Here is a 17,552-nt window from a genome sequence, read left to right as displayed (position 1 = left end):
AGCTCTAACTGGAATATTTACATGAAAGTAACAGCGAGTCACAGATTTGGGACTTTTCTGAACATTAACTGTAAACTGTTTGGCTTATGGTACAATACACAGAACAGCTGAATCCATCTGTGGCTCCCCTGCATTTAGGAGAATTGCAGAGCTAAGACACGTCTTCCCACACACACCAAGACCCTGGGGCAGCCAGCTTCTCCTTCATCGGGTGGCGAGGATAAATGTGGCAGTGGCTCCTTTTTCGAGAACACCGATGACATACCAGATTAATGCCCGGGCATGATGTTTGCAACTGGCTGAGGATCCTGTGATGCAGATGTTACGATTCCCACTTTATGAATAAAGAAGCAAGGCTCAGTGAGAGAGGCTGGGTGGGGGCCTGCACCTGAGCTCCCAACCCCGGAGGGTTCACCCACCTCCGCAGACCCTGTAACTTACTCCCAGCTCCAGGCTTCTCCCTGGGATCTGCTGAACAGGTGTACAACCCCCTATTCCAAATTCCAAAACCCGCAATGTTCTGAATCTCAAAAGGTTTTTTTTTATAACTCATTTGGTGGCAAAGGCTGAGCTAACTTGAGCTAACTTGGCAGCTCACCCCGAGCTGAACTGATGTAGGGCTATTCAGTGTGAATATTCTCATGTTTTGCTACAAGAAGACTAATGTTTTGATTACTAAGTGCTAGCCTGGCCCTACTGGAGCAGTTCCTTAATATACGATGTACCCCCAAGCTTGAGAAACACTGACTTCCTAAATCTATCTGGCCTCAGGGGTTTCAGCTAAGAGATCAGGGATCTGTATTTGTGTCTGTTTAAGATTTATTTATTTATTTATGTTTGAGCTGGAGTTTTGCTCTTGTAGCCCAGGCTGGAGTGCAGTGGCACGATCTCAGCTCACTGCAACCTCTGCCTCCTGGGTTCAAGTGTCCTGCCTCAGCCTCCTGAGTAGCTGGGATTACAGGTGCCCGCCACCACACCTGGCTAATTTTTGTATTTCACCATGTTGGCCACCAGGCTGGTCTCGAACTCCTGACCTGAGGTGATCTGCCCACCACAGCCTCCCAAAGTGCTAGGATTACAGCCATGAACCACTGTGCCCGGCCTGTTTAAGATTTATTCTTCATTGGTTTTCTAGAGGCCTTGAGGTGGCTTACAAGGTAAAGCTCTGTGTAAACTAAAACAGAAGAAAAGAGAACAAAGATCATCTGAAAGAAGCCAAAGGAAGCTCCATGATTAGCCCCGAATTGGGTTTGTTACCTCTTTAGAGACCAACTTGGAATCTAACCGTCCTGAAACTTAGAGAGAAATCACACGTATTGAAATACAGTGAAGGTATCACTTTTCTCAAGAGAAATTCACAGAATACTTAGGAATGAAGGACAGAAATTTAGTGCTAGGTTTCACAAACTGGGGTTAGGGTTCATTATCATCTGAAGGTCAAATATGAGGTTCAAGACTTTCACCCTCTTTCGACTACATTCCCAGGTCCCGGGGGTCTTCCCCGTTCAACTTCGCTACCACAGGGGATCCTACTGAGGAAAAACGTGAGAGGTGGTGACTGGATTCAATTTCCTCGTCTTGGGTCTGAAAGAATCGACATCCACAAATGCAAGTGACCGTCTTAGGGTCATACTGGCCAGGGCCAGACTGGGACCACAACCAGCTTGGTTCCTCAGCCAAAGGTGGCAGAAATAAAGTCTTTCTAGTAGCAGGGAGGAGATACCGTCAATCCCAGTCGTCGAAAAGATAGAGAAACACTTTTTATATGGGTGAGTCGTATATGAAAAGTGTCTCTGCATGGTGGAGAAATCAGCAATTTCAGTGGGAGGGCGTGCTATGAATTCAGTTTCAGCTAGTCTGTCTTGCACCCACTTGGTGACCCTTTGGGCCTCTCTCTGCCCTGTGTACACCCCTGCCCACCCGTCCTCCTGCAGCTGCCAGGCTGTAGGGAAGCAGGGTTCATGCTGGGTGGGGCCTAGGGGTGGTCTGGAAGGGACCGCTGAGCTCTCACTGGAGTCCACATTTCCAAGACCATGTGCAGAACTGCTTAGAGAATGAGTATAGCACACAGCCCACACCCATCTGTGTGTTTATACCATTTCCTTCACGGCTTGTATGTATGTTGCTATGCGTCATAATGTGTTTCCTCAGCCAAAGATCTAAAAGTCCTATAGTCTCAAGAGAAAGGGGTCTGTGACACATGTGGGTGCCAAGAAGGGGGCCTGGCAGGAGACACAAATTGGGAGTGCTTGGTTGTCCAACTCACAGTGATTCCTGTTGTTTGCATCTAGGCCTTGATGCCTTCTTTGAAGGAAGCAGTTCTTCCCCACCAGAAGGATGGGCTAGCTTGCCTCTCAGAAAACCGTGATTGGCCAATGGCTAGGCATGTGGCTTCAGCTCAGCCAATCAGAATCTTGTCCTGGGATTTTTTTTCACACTGCAGTTGGAAGAGAAGAGTGCTTTGTTCTGGGGAGGAAAGCTGGGAGGCCATGAGTTCTGAGTGGCCAGTGCCCACCGACCCAGCCAAGTGATTCTATAATAATATCCAATCAGAGAGAACGTAATCATTGTGCAGAAAGAAGCAGACAAGAGGCTCCAAGAGGCTTCTTTTCCTTCTTGCTATTTAGGGAGGAGAAGTGAGAACACACTCAGGGCCACATAACCAATAAATGTCAGGCAGAGCTGGAGCTAGAAGCTGGGCTTCCTGGCTCCTGCTCAGCCCCTGTCATTGTCTCTTTGAGAAAGCACAATCTTAAAATGCCATTCTTCCTCCTGCCGTCTGCTCTGTTTATTATTTATATGACATTATTATTTTTTAATGGGGATGTATTTTAGTGAGTTAGAATTATTGACAAAAAGGAAATGCTGCAGGGTCTTTTTTTGGTAAGTTTCCTGTGTGATGTGAAGTAGCAACGTGTGTTGGTTTCCCGGGAAACTAGAAGGACAGAATGTGATTGGATGCGGCATCAGACCGGCTGCGAGAGTTTCTAAAGGTGCACAGATGCCTGGAAAGCAGCTAATAAAGATAATCTTGACACTTTGGGTATTATATTGGCAAGATGAAAGACTCAAATATTATTAAGGAATTAATTAGGTATGACGGGGTTGGTCTAAGTTGGTCGGAGCAGGGGGGATTTTGCAAACAGTTTCTTTGCATTTCGAAAACAATCTTTAACATGTGATTTGAACGGAAGATATCATTCAGAAGCAGCCGTGTGATAAAACCATGACAAACCCTCTTGTTTCTAAACAGAAAAACAGAAATAGCCACAGCATGTGTTGTGTGACACTTAGGGCATAATTCAGACCAGCACCTCCGATCAGGCAGGCTCCTGAGCACCTGGGAACGGACGGATCTGCAGAATTTTCACTTTAGCAATACTTCTGAGAGTGGTTCAAAAATGTCCTGGGGGATAAAAGGATGGTCTCACTGTTTTTTTTAGTGCAATCTTAGCTTCTCAGGAGAGTTTTTCTAGCAGAGACCACACAGGGCTTCTCACTCCTTATCCCCTGGGCCCTGGAGAAGGGGGTGAGCAGTAGCCTGCATCTGTCCACGGCTTTAACCAGTAACCATGCTGTGTCAAAACACTGGCTTGAAGCCAGGGCCAAGGACGTTCATGACTCTTTATTCCTAACATTTCGGTTTCTAATGTATTCAAATCTATAAGCTGCCTCCAGTAGAGAGGATAAACGTCTTAAACCCTCATCTAAATCCAAGCTACTTTTTAGATAGTCCTATTTGAAAACCGGCGTTATAGCTTTTGGTTTTATTCCACTGCTGAGCAACCTTCAGTCTGTCTTCCCTGCAATGCTTTCTTCGCTAACAGCCTTTTCTGCAGTTCTGTGACTGGATTCTGTTTCTGGAAATTTGGAGTTAAGTGACCAGGCCAGAGCCCACATTTCTTCCCAGTCCCCTCTGAATATCAGAGTTACTAGACATGAAGGCAAGGATATTTCTGGAATGGCAATGTGAGGAGGTCAGCAGACCTCTCCCCAGTGGAACAATGATTTAACTGGTGAAAAGTATTTTATAAATAACCATTGAAAACCTTTGAAGGCTGGGTGCAGTGGCTCACGCCTGTGATCCCAGCACTTTGACAGGACCAGGCAGGTAGATCACCTGAGGTCAGGGAGTTCGAGACCAGCCTGGCCAACATGGTGAAACCCCATTTCTACTAAAAATACAAAAATTAGCCGGGTGTGGTGGCACACACCTGTGATCACAGCTACTCGAGAAGCTGAGGTGGGAGAATTGTTTGAACCCAGGAAGTGGAGGTTGCAGCGAGCCGAGATCATACCACTGTACTCCAGCCTGGGTGACAGAGCAAGACTGCCTCTCAAAAAAAAAAAAAAAAAAAAAAAAAAAAAAAAGTATTTGGAAATGGTGCTAAGAGTAGATAGCAAGTGGAGAAAGATTTATATAAGAAGATCTGCTAAATCTCACTCGATAGTGAGAGTCTGTGGTGCCTGAGCCATGATCTGCTCTCCCTATCCAACGCCTCCAGCTCAGTGTGACAGAAACTCCATTCTGGGCAGATGTGGTGACAAGGCAGGGATGCTGGTCTAGGAATTTAACTTGGAGAGGAAAGTTCTGGCATTTCTTATCCAGCTTCCCCTTTCCCCCAACCCAACTCCATGTTGAAGAAGCTCTATTCTAGGCAGAGATGGCCAAGAGTACTGGGGTTCCTGTCCCCTATCCAGCCTTTGCTGTAAGCTGGGAGTCTGTACCAGGTGTGGTAGGCCAAGAATACTGGGCCCTGAGTGCCCCCACCCCAGCTTGTTTGTAGGAAGAAGTCCCACGCTGGGAGGAGCAAGTCCAGAAGTGTAGGGACTGCCCTCTCAACCCAGTGCCCCACTTGTGTAGTGGGTTTATCACTCTGGAAGAAGAAGGTTATTGTCCTCACCTCCGCTTTGGTGCAGTGACACAGAGGTCCTGCACAGTGTGGAGAGTTATTCTGTAAGAACAGAGAGCTTCCAGCTCTGCCTGAGGAAAATGACTTTATTTGGAACAGAGCATACCTAAGGACATTGTTGAAAACTGTGGAGCCTTTGCGGGTGAGGAATGAAGAGGAAGCTGGTAGTTCCATGTCAGCAACAATGGAAGCAGTAAAACCAGCTAGCAGTTTAACAGAGAGAATCAGGAAAAGAGACTTCTGAAGCTAAGAAGAGGCCTCTTAGTGTCAGAGCAAGCTTCAAAGACTGACAGCATCTGGCAACTGCAGAAAAGCTGGACTTCAACTGGATCAGAAAGTGAGGAGCAATTTATGCACTAAGTCATTGCTGAAAAAACCAGAGCTAGCAAGCAGTAACTGCTGGGTATGATACCAATAGTGGTAAGCCATCCAGAATCTTAACAGGGACAGACAAAGGGAGCCCAGCTAAAACCACAGTCATCCCTGGTAGGCAGGAAGACTCTATGCATTGCCCAAGACTGAGGAGCAACATCAGAGCACACACAATGCAGGGGAAATGGACTTCATTGAACGAATCCAGCCAAATCACTGAACAAACAAGCAAGCAACAATAACCCTCCATGAGGCATGAATATCATTATTCAGAGTTGCTGTGATATATTATCAAAAATGATCTGTTTTCAGAAAAACCCAGGACAGTGTAATGCATACACAGGAAAAACAAATAAAACAGAAGGTAGCCTCTGAGGGTGCCCAAACATTTGACTAAGCAGGCAAAGACTTCAAAGGGAGCTATTATGATTACGTTCAACGAACTAAAGGAGACCGTGTTTAAAAAATTAAAGAAAGGTATGATGACAATTGAAGAATATCAATAAGGTGACAGAAATTATTTTAAAAACACAAATGGGAAGTTCTTGAGTCGAAAAATACAATAACTGAAATTTAAAATTCATTAGATAGGCTCAATAGTAGACTTGAGCTGGCAGAGGAAAGAATCAGTGCACTTAAAGATAGACTGATAGAGATTATGCAGTCTGAAAAAAGACTTTTAAAAATGGACAGAGCCTCTGATAAATATGAGACAGCACTAAGAGCACCAACATATGTGTAATAAGAATATCAGAATGAGAGGAGAAAGAGAAAAAAGCAAAAAAAAAAAAAAAAAAAAAAACCCAAAAAACCCTCAAAGTAATAATGACTTAAAGTTTCCCAAATTTGATAAAAATCTACAGGCAAAATATGTATAGCAATAGCACAGAAAGAAAAGGAAGAAATACAACTATAGGAGTAAAGTTCCCGTAAGTCACAGAAATGTACTATAAATCTGAGGTAGATAATAATACTAGAGTAAGACACTAACAAAAATAACCAAAAATACAGAGCAAAGGCAAAAACAAGGAAGTCAAAATGATATATTGGGAAAATTCATTTAACAAATAGAAGCTGATAATGAAAAATAGGGAATAAAGATATGAGACATATCTTTATTAGAAAGCAAATATCTGATAAAACGGTAAATATGTCAAGAAGACATAACAATTATAAACATACTTGCACCTAACAACAGAGCCTCAAAATACATGAAATTAAATGAACAGATTTGAAGAGAGACACAGACAATTCAATACAAATAGAGATTTCAATGCATTAACAAATGGCAGAACTGGGAAGAAGATCATACATATAGAAGATGGAAACAACATGATAAATCAGCTAGACCTACAGACACATACAGAACACTCCACCCCAAAACAGCGGAATGACACATTCTTCTCAAGTAGATAGGAAATATTCTCCAGTATAGACCATATGCCAGGTCTTAAAACAAGACCCAACGAATTTGAAAGGACTGAGAATACATAAATTATGGTTTCTCTGACCAAAATAGGATACAATTAGAAATAAATAACAGAAGAAAATGTGGGAAATTCACAAATATGAGGAAATGTAAAACACACTCCTAAATAACAAATGTGTCAAAGAAGAAATTACAGAGAAATTTAAAAAATACTTTGAGATGAGTGAAAACAAAAACACGACATATTAAAACTTATGAGATTCAGCTAACACAGTGCTTAGAGGGGAATTTTTAGCCATAAAGTCCTGTATTTACAAAAAAAGAAAGATCTCAAATCAACAACATAAAGTTCCAACTTAGGAAACTGAAAGAAGAAGAGCAAATTAACTCCAAAGCAAGCAGAAGAAAGAGTCATAAAGATTAGAGTAGAAATAAATGAAATAGAAAGTAGAAAAACACTAGAGAAAATCAATGAAACTACAAGTTGGTTCTTTGCAAAGATTAACAAAATTGAAAAAACTTTAACCAGAAATATGAGAGAAGAGTCAAACTATTAAAATCAGGAATTAATTATTGATATTAATTACCACTGCCTTTACAGAAATGAAGGATTATAAACAACTGTACACAACTATAAGCAACTGTATCTTAATAAATTAGATTAATGAGATAGCATTAAAAAATCCTTAGAAAGACACAAATGAGTGAAACTGACTTAACCAAAAATAAATAAATAAATAAAGAGGTGGGGGGGGGGAACTGAATAAATCTATAGCCAATAAAGAGATAAAACTAGTAATTAACAATTTCCCACAAACAAAAGTCCGAGACCAGGGGACTTCACTGATGAAATCTATCAAACATTTAAAGAATTAATACCAGTTGTGGAAGAAATACTTCCCAAATCATTCAATAAGGCCAATATTACCCTAGTACAAAAATCACACAAAGATAAATAAGACAAGTAAATTACTGACCGATATCCCTTATAAGTATAGATACAAAAATGCTCAGCAATATTGAAAACTGAATCCCACCACATAAAGAAAGAATTATACACTATGAACAATGGGCATTTATTGTAGGAATGCAAGGTTGGTTTAACATGCAAACATTAGTTAATGTAATATACCATATAAATAGAACAAAGGACAAAAATCATCCAGACAGACGCAGAGAAACCATCTGACAAAACTCCAAATCTTTTGATAATAAAAACACTCACCAAACTCAACAAGATAAAGGGCATATTGTTCACAGTAGCCAAAAAGTAAAAACAATCTGGTGCGGAAAGAAGTTAACAGAGCAGGTCTGAGACCACTAGCCTTAAAAAGACCTGCTTTCAAAGATTACCCTTGGTTGGCATCTGGGAACTTCACTGGTAAAAGTTCCTTTCATTGATAAAATGTTTTCCCTAAATAACAAGATTGCAGTGTCTAAACTGTACAAATAATATGGTTTATGCAAACACCTGCTTTCTTTCTGGAGTCTGGAGTTTTGGTACATGCTTGGCAGAGGATGCCTATGTGACCAGCTCCCAAAACCCTGGACACTGAGTTTCTAATCAGCAGTACCTACACTGCAGCTGCAGTTTGCTTTAAGTGCAAGGCTATGGTAAAGCTGTGGTAGACAACAATTCATATGTGTCCTCAGAACTCCCTGGTGGAGGATTAAGTGTGTCCTGTGTGCATCTCCATAGGAGAAGACTCTTGGAAATGTGAACCTTGTCTCCTCTGGACTTTGCTCTGTGCACATTTTCCCTTTGCTAATTTTATTCTGTATTCTTTTGCTGTAATAAATCTTAGTCATGAGGATGTTGTGTGCTGAATTCTGTGAGTCCTTCTAGTGAATCACTGAACTTGGGAGTGTTCTTGGGGATCTCAGACACAACAAAGCCGAATGTTCATCAACTGACGAATACATATTTAAATGTGGTATATCCATACAATGGAATTTTTCCCCCATATAATATAGAAATGAAATACTGATATGTGCTACAACATACATCAGTGAATCCTGATGAACCCTGAAAACATTATGCTGAATGAAATAAGCCAATCACAAAACCACTTATTACATGAGTCTGTTATATGAAATGCTCAGAATAGGCAAATATAGAGAGACAGAAAGTGGTTGCCAGGGTTTGGAGGGAGAAGGGAATGGGAAGTGACTGGTAGAGTTATGGGGTTTCTTTTTAGAGTGATGAAAAAGTTTCAAAATTGTGGAGATGATTGCAAAACTCTGAAGATACTGAAAACCATTGACTTGTATATTCTAAATGGGCAAATTATATGGTACGTTAACTATAACTCAATAAAGCATTTTTTAAGAATAAGATCCTGACTGGAGTTGGGTTGGGGTTAGACTAGGAGAGACATAATTGTCAAGATGGCAGCCTTTCCAAATCCCCTTGCGACACTTAGCCTGTGTTCCATTAGACCCTTCAAAGAAAAATATACTTCCCAGCTGGGCATGGTGGCTCACACCTGTAATCCCAGCATTTTGAGAGGATCACTCGAGGTCAGGAGTTCGAGACCAGCTTGGCCAATATGGCAAAACCCCATCTCTACTAAAAACACCAAAAATCAGCCGGGCATGTGGTGGGCACCTGTAATCCCAGCTACTTGGGAGGCTGAGGCATGAGAATCACTTGAACCCAGGAGGTGGAGGTTGCAGTGAGCTGAGATTGTGCCACTGGACTCCAGCCTGAGCAACAGAGAGAAACTCCATCTCAAAAGAAAAAAAACAAAAACAAAACAAAACAAAAAAATACACTTTTGTTCCAAGAAACCATATGGGCAAATATGTCAAGGAAAATACAACATGTTTGTTTCCTGTGAAGTGAGAAGTTCTGAAGTCAGATTTTAAAACATTGCAAAAGAGAACTGATGAAACATACAAATTGATTACTTAGTAAGAGTGGTTCAAATGCATTGAAATCATCATGCTAAGTGAAAGAAGCCAGTCACAAAAGACAACATACTGCATGATTTATTTAGATGAAATGTCCACATAGGCACACCTAGAGAGGTGGAAAGTAGCTTAGTGGTTGCCAAGAGCTGGGGTTGGCTGCAGGTGTATGTGGGTGGTTTGGTGAGATTGGGGAGTGACTGCTAATCGGTACAGGGTGTTTTGGGGGCTGATGGAAATGTTCTAAAATTGACTGTGGTGATGGCTGCACAACTCTGTGAACGTACTAAAACCCACTGAATTGTGTACTTCAAATGGGTGGATTGTATGACATGTGAATTATGTCTCAATCCAGCTGTTTCAAATAGTGGTTCAAAGTGAACGTTACCATGTGAGCTGGCACTTCTCAAATGATCTAAGTCCCCAGTTCCCTCTGTTGGGATCCCATGAATATGGAGTGCCTTAAAATCCCCCAAATTCATAAGCTTCAAAAGCAGGATGCAGGAAGGTTACACAGCAAAGAGCTCTACAGACAAGGGAGGCCATGCTTTATCCGCCCAACAACCTCAGGGGCACAGGATGGTCCAGGTGTGGGGATTCCTGGCTGGGACTCCATGGGACGCTAGGTGGTGGGGTTTGTAAGAAATTTCTGGGGAGTCTTCCCAGATCCTACGTGAAATTCTGCCTGTATGTAGGTGGAGAGCATGTCTGTACCTTTCATCAGCTTCCAGAAGCAGCCTGTCACCCAAAAGGCACTAGGAACCATGAGGTGCATTTGCAGGAATGCTTTCCTCCAGCACAGGGCTTGCCATGTGGGAGCAGCATGGCCTGGCTCCTGGGCCCCTCGCCACCTCAGCCACACTGCCTGAGACTTAGCTCTGAGAGCAGGACCCCTGGCCTCCCAGCCACGCTGCCTGAGACTTAGCTCTGAGAGCAGGACCCCTCGCCTCCCAGCCACGCAGCCCGAGACTTAGCTCTGAGAGCAGGACCCCTGGCCTCCCAGCCACGCAGCCTGAGACTTAGCTCTGAGAGCAGGACCCCTGGCCTCCCAGCCACGCTGCCTGAGCCTTAGCTCTGAGAGCAGGACCCCTCGCCTCCCAGCCACGCTGCCTGAGACTTAGCTCTGAGAGCAGGACCCCTGGCCTCCCAGCCATGCAGCCTGAGACTTAGCTCTGAGAGCAGGACTGGTGGGAAGGTGGGATTTCCAGTTAGATGCTGAGGTCTGCCTCCCCAGTCCAGCTCATCAGTGCATGTCTCAGGGAAGATATTCAAAAACTCAGCCTCGGCTTTCTGCCTATTACATAAGGATGACAACACTCTCTGTGCAGAATTCCATTTAGTGTGGGTTCCAGGTCCTGCTCTCCTCCCTTCTCACCCTTCTCCCCACACTCACCTCCCCCTCTCCACACTCACCTGCCTCCCTCCCCACACTCACCTCCCTCCATCATGCCACCTCTGTGTGTTTGTATTTAGATGTGTATGTGTGTGTGCATATGGGCAGGAGTGTACGTGTGTGCATGTGTGTATTTAGGTATGTATAAGTGCGTTATGCATGCATGTATATATGTGTATGTGTGTGTAGTTGTGTGCATGTGTTTGTACTTGTATTTAGATATGTATGCCTGTGTATATATGTGCACAAGCATGTAGTATGTGTGTGGTGTGTGCCTGTGTGCATGTGCATGCATGTGTATGAGTACATATGTATGTGCATGTTTTTGCACATGCATGTATGTGTGCATGTGTTTAGGTATGTAAGCATATGTAAGTATGTGTATATGGTGTATGTGTGTACATGCATATTTTTGTATGTATATATTTAGGTATGTGCATGTGGGTGTGTGTACATGTGTGCATGTATATGCGTGCATGTATTCAGTGTGTAGTTATATGTATGTATGCGCATCTATGTGTGGTTATATATTCATGTGTGCATGTGTATTTAGGTGTGTGTGTTGTATTTAGGTATGCATGTGTGTATGCATGTGTGAGCATGTATTCAGGTATGTTGGTATATGTATGTGTGTGCATGTCTGTATGTGTACATATGTGTGCATGTGTGTATTTAGGTGTGTGTTGTATTTAGGTATACGTGTGTGTATGCATGTGTGTGCATATGTTCAGGTGTGCAGGTGTGTGTGTGTGCATGTGTGGATGTGTACATACGTGTGTATGTGTGTATTTAGGTGTGTTGTATTTAGGTATGTATGTGTGTATGCTTGTGTGCATATATTCAGGTGTATAGGTATATGGGTGTGCATATGTATGTGTACATACATGTGCATGTGTATTTAGGTGTGTGTTATATTTAGGTATGCATGTGTGAGCATGTATTCAGGTGTGTATGTATATGTATGTGTGCACATGTATGTGTACATATGTGTGCACGTATTTAGGTGTATTTAGGTATACATGTGTGCATATATTCAGGTGTATAGGTATATGTGTGTGCATGTGCATATGTATACATATGTATGCATGTATATTTAGGTGTGTGTTGTATTTAGGTATGCATGTGTGTATGCATGTGTGTGCATATATCCAGGTGTGTAGGTGTGTGTGTACACATGTATGTGTACATATGTTTGCATATGTGTATTTAGGTGTGTGTGTTGTATTTAGGTATGCATGTATGTATGCATGTGTGCAAACACTCAGGTGTATAGGTATATGTGTGTGCATGTATGTGTACATATGTGTGCATGTGTATTTAGGTGTGTGCTGTATTTAGGTATGCATGTGTTTATGCATGTCAGCATGTATTCAGGTGTGTAGGTATATGTATGTGTGCATGTGTGTATGTGTACATATGTGTGCATGTGTATTTAGGTGTGTGTGTTGTATTTAGGTATGCACCTCTTGTGTGGGGCTGGAGGAGACCGATGGGGAGGGGAGGAGTACACTGAGCTCTGGAGACACGGGGGTCTGGCTGGGTGTCAGCTTCAACAGCTGCCTGCTGGACAACCTCAGCCTCTGACCAATAAGGAGACAGCCCCACCTCCTGGGGCTGGGGTGGGCGGCAAAGGAGTGCACGTTCACCCTGGGCCAGGCCCACAGTGAGCGCTGGAAACAGCAGCAAGTGCTCTGTGCGTAGGAACCACCCATAGCTATGACACCCCACGGTGTCTGGATTCTCCAAAGAGCAGCAGCTGACAGCGGCAGCAGGGACAGGCCCGAGGCTGGCGCCGTGAGATGCACCTCTTTACTGACACAGACTGTCCTGCTCGAAGGCTGCCCTGCTCTGCGCAATGTGCTGCTTTCCTACATGTAGCCAGCTTCTGATAAGCTTTTTCCTTATCACAAAAGGCAAGTCAGTTTTGCAGGATTTCACTTGACAGCCCCTCAGTTTTAGACAAATGTCCCTTTCCGAGCATCTGCTTTGCTGCCTGCTGTTTCTGCCAAGCCCAGGGCTATGGTGCCGACAGCAAACCCAGCGTCCTCTGCAAACAGAACACGTGAAGCAAAGCAGAGCTGGCCTTGCCACACCCACCTGCTGGCCCTTCCCGCCGGGAGTTCCTCTACAACCCACAATTGAAAAGAAGCCATTTGATAGAGCCCCGGGGCTCAATAAGGCCTGAATTCAGGTTAAAATGAAGGTGAGACTTACTTTAGATTAAATATTGATTTAGAACCTGAGTGCCAGGAGGCGGGGCAGGCCTACGTGTACAGCAAATGGTTGGTGGTTTTCACCCCTCTCCAGGCCTGGCATATCCGAGAGAAAAAAGTTCAGGACTGATGGGACAACCTCTCTTAATTGCTGCTTCAGCTGTTTTTGCCGGTAAGTATGAGAAATGGAGATGGTGCCCCTGTACGGAAGGTGTGTTGAGCCCCCTGCTTGGAGTCCCCTCATGGCTGCCTTGCTGCTTAAAGTCTCTTTGGGTGACACCGCACAGGACGTCACACAGGAAATACACTCCACGTCTGAACTGCTGCACACCCAGGCGCAGGGGAGGCCTGAGGCGGGTAGGCCCTGGGGTCGGGGAGGGAGAGCATGGAGGCTGACACTCCCTGGGGGAAGCCATCTCCCTGGTCCAGCCGCTCAGTGAGGAGAGGAACACATCCCAAGTCTGGGCTCACCCTGAGCCCGATAACGTGACCCAGAACTGCCATGAGCAAATCCCTCTTCTTCAGCACAAGCGAGGGAGCTAGAACAGGAGCTCCCTGGGCAGGGTGGGAGGCTGGCACGGTGGGAGGCTGGCAGGGTGTCAGGGGAAGTGAATGTCCGGGGTGAGCAGGAAGCTCCTATCTGGTGAAGGGGTCGCATTTTCTATCCGCCCTGCAGGATCACACCCGCTGCCACTCTAACTGGGGTCTAGAGACCACCAAGTTTTATGGCAACCTATGTTTATCTCTGAAAGTGAAATGGAGAGAGAATGGGCTTCCGGGTCAGAAGTCCACACGGGGCAAGTTACTGATCTTCCCTGAGTCCCGCTGGCTCCATCCGTAAGAGGTGGTCTAGGCCCAGTTTCCCCCGGGACTACATGAGCTGGAGCAGGTGTAAGCGACCATCCGACACTCAGCCTGCTGGCACCCAGGCAACACCCACACTTTGCTCTGCAAGGAACCCCTCACAGAGGGTGCCAGCCTTGCGTATCTCTCACTGCCGCCTCCCGGACTTGAGAATCAGAACCTGCTCCTCCATGAATCAGCCTTGGAGTGTCTACACTGCTTGAGGCTGTTGTGAGCTCTGCGGGGCCCAGAGCAGGCTGTGGGGTGGAACTTGGGCTCTCTCATGTTTTTCCATCTGCAAAATGAAGGCTTTTGTCCTTGGCTCTGCCTGTGGGGATGTTGTGAGACTCAAATAGGACAAGACAGCCTGAGGAGGCAGAAGTCTCACTGCAGAAGTAGGGGCTGACGATCACTGCCCGGAAGTAGGCGCCCACACTGACCTCGGATTCTGACGCGTCCGCCGACTTCTCCTTGAGGCTCACGCTCTCGGTCAGCACGGCGCCGTTGTACTTGTTGCAGATGTCCTCGTCTGAGTAGTGCAGACCGCCGGGGCTCGGCCGGGGTGGGGACCTGGGATGAGGACCCATGCCGCAATTACCCTCTGGGCAAAAGACGCCCTCCCCCAGAGGCCTCCTAACCTGGCATCTGGCCTTTACTGCGTTGGACTAAGAGGAAGCCCACAGCCTTTAACATCACTCTGGCAACTGATGCAAAAAATTCTGAGCACTGGCTATCTGGTGAGTCAACAGCCTCTGTGTACCTGTGCCTGTCACTTATAGAGACTGTGCTAGGCCTGCAGGCATGAGGGAAGAGTTGGTCTGTGCCAGGAGGAGCAGTGACACACTCACATACAAAGAGCACCCTGAGGTCAGGACAGATAGGAGGCCAGGGAGCTTGGGTGCTTGCCAGATGCAGGCAGGAGAGTGTGGTGGAGAGAGGTGAGGATGGAGTCATGAGGAACGGTCTGATCTGCCATGCTAAGGAGTGGGAATTGTCTCCTACAGATGAGAGGGAATTGGGGAAGTTTGCACCAGGCCTGGTCTCCCTGTCTGGTGGGACAGCATTCATCCTCTCTGGCTGGTGGAATTCTCAGATGGTTCCATCACTGCCCCCACCCCCATCATCCCATCCTGTGAGTGTGGGAAGGGTCTGTGACATGCCTCTAATCAGTGGAACATGGCAGACTGAAGTCTGGGTTACATTAAATGGAATGGGCGAAGGACAGCTACTCCCATCACGCCCATGATCACATGATATTATAGGAGACCCCATCTTGGCGAACCAGAGACAGAGATGCTCTTGCTGGCCTCGCAGAAGCAAACAGCATGTTGTGAACAGCCTCTGGAGAGGACCCCATGGCAGGGGACCATGAGTGGCCTCAAGGACATGAGGGCAGCCTCTGGAGAGGACCCCATGGCAGGAGACCATGAGTGGCCTTAAGGACATGAGGGCGGCCTCCAGAGGAGGGCCAAGAAGGGGCTGGGGCCCTCGGTCATGCGGCCACAAGGAAATGCATGCTGCCAGCAGGCTGAATGAGCTTGGAAGAGGATTCTTGCCCAGTTGAGCCTCCAGATGAGAACACAGCCCATCTACGCCTGGATTATACCCATCCAAGGCCGTGAGCAGAGGAACTAGCTGAGCTGTGCCCAGACACCTGCCCAAGAGAGACCGTGTGGTGCTAAATAGGTGTTGGTTTAAGCTGCTAAACTTGTGGTCATTTGTCATGCAGCAACAGAAAATGAATACCCTCTTCAGCTCCCCACTTCCTGGAGACTATCTGAGCTGAGTAAAAGCCCAGCTTCTATTTTTCAGACAGAGAACTTAGAACATGGGGAAAAACTCTGAGTACAACATTGTTGAGTTTTCAAATCAGGCAGGATTGAGTGCTTCTTAGTCCTCCAAAGGGTGTGCAGGGACTTGATAGTAAAAGCAGTCTGTGTGCAGTTAGACGGGCAGCTGTGCACTCAAGGGGACCACGTCCAGGACCTCCAGCATGCTGCGAGGAGTGAGCGCACAGCTGAATGATGGCTGCATAGGGAGTGTCTTCTCATCCCTCAATGGGAGAAGTAACGCTGGGTGACCAAGCAAGGAGAGGCTACAGGCCAGGAAACTGGGCCTTGGGTGGAGACTCTGCTGGGAAGGCTGGAGGGGATGGAGACCTCTGGTTTTGTGCCATGGGTGTTGTCTCCCCCAGGGTGTGCCTCAGTTTCTCCTGGAAAGGCCCCGTGAAGGCCCAAGGGCCTTTCTTTCTCTATCTCAAAGGTAATTTACTTTGGGAAAGATGCCATTTCTTATCTAAACATTTGGGTAAATCTTTTTATCTAAGGAGCTAAAATGGTGTCTTCCCCACAAAGAAATTGGAAGCACAGATGTGCACTGGGGAGACATAAATCAACTGTGCCTGTATTTCTAAGATATTTGGGGGATGATGCTACGGGACCAATCTCAGGTGTCCCTGCCCAGACACTTCCCCTCTCAGCAGAGAATCCTTTCCTTCAATCACATTTGGGGTCTGATATGGTTTGGCTGTGTCTCTACCCAAATCTCATCTTGAGTTGTGGCTCCCATCATTCCCATGTGTCGTGGGAGGGACCTGGTGGGAGGTACTTGAATCATGGGGGGCAGGTTTTTCCCATGCTGTTCTTGTGAGAGTGAATAAGTCTCACACAATCTGTTGGTTTTATAAAGGGGAGTTCTTCTACATAAGCTCTCTTTTTGCCTGCCACCATGTAAGACTTGACTTTGCTCCTCCTTGCCTTCCACCATGATTGGGAGGTCTCCCCAGCCATGTGGAACTGTGAGTCCATTAAATCTCTTTCCTTTATAAATTACTCAGTCTTGGGTATGTCTTTATTAGCAGCGTGAGGACAGACAAATACAGGGTCCTATTGCTAGGACTGAAAAGGTGATGGCTTATTTAAAAACCTAAGGGAAGGGTCCATTTTCTTTTGCATCTTAATTTTATTTTGTCCTTGGGTCTTTGTGGGCTGAGCACCTCCAACCTCATCATCAAATGATGTTTCTCTTTCCTAGGAAGCAGATGGACTTCACAAACTGAACGACTGTCTATTCTTGGGCAATGTGCTTCAAGGCTGTGTGTGTCTCTTCTCAGAACAAGACAGATTTATAGCAAGGGAGCAGGGCACGTAATATTTTAAAATTCTCTGTGACAAGTTCCTCCTGGCCTTGAAACTACACATGGTTGCTTTTTCATGTTTCTATTACATGGCAGGAAAAACTTGCCTCCCAGTAGACAAAAGAAATGAAAGGTGTGACCAGATGTCACCACCAGCATCCACCTTCAGCCCTAGGGAAGGCCTCATGGGGTAGTGGCCTGCGGTGCTTTGGACTGGCACCTGTGGGGCTGGCAGAGCGTCAGTGGCTGGGAAAAGGCCTGCCCGTGCCTTGGCACCATCCGAGTGATCTGAGATTTCCAAACTCAGTGGAGGGCGGGGGTGGCCCAGGGAATCTCCAGGCAC

General features: G+C 45.7%; 1 protein-coding gene across 6 annotated transcripts in view; it reads right to left on the bottom strand.

Moving 5' to 3' along the window:
* The window catches only part of SDK1 (sidekick cell adhesion molecule 1), a 963,824-nt gene that overhangs the window by 7,794 nt on the left and 938,478 nt on the right, over positions 1–17,552 (bottom strand). For all 6 annotated transcript variants that reach the window (XM_045387966.2, XM_065541579.1, XM_015447042.3 and 3 more), the window contains one exon: positions 14,514–14,643. In XM_045387966.2, coding sequence (XP_045243901.2) covers positions 14,514–14,643 — 130 coding nt within the window. The remainder of the gene's footprint in view (positions 1–14,513; positions 14,644–17,552) is intronic.

Source organism: Macaca fascicularis, chromosome 3, assembly GCF_037993035.2.
Source record: "Macaca fascicularis isolate 582-1 chromosome 3, T2T-MFA8v1.1".
In the NCBI taxonomy this organism is placed as follows: Eukaryota; Metazoa; Chordata; class Mammalia; order Primates; family Cercopithecidae; genus Macaca; species Macaca fascicularis.
This window is presented reverse-complemented; position numbering and strand designations above follow the sequence as displayed.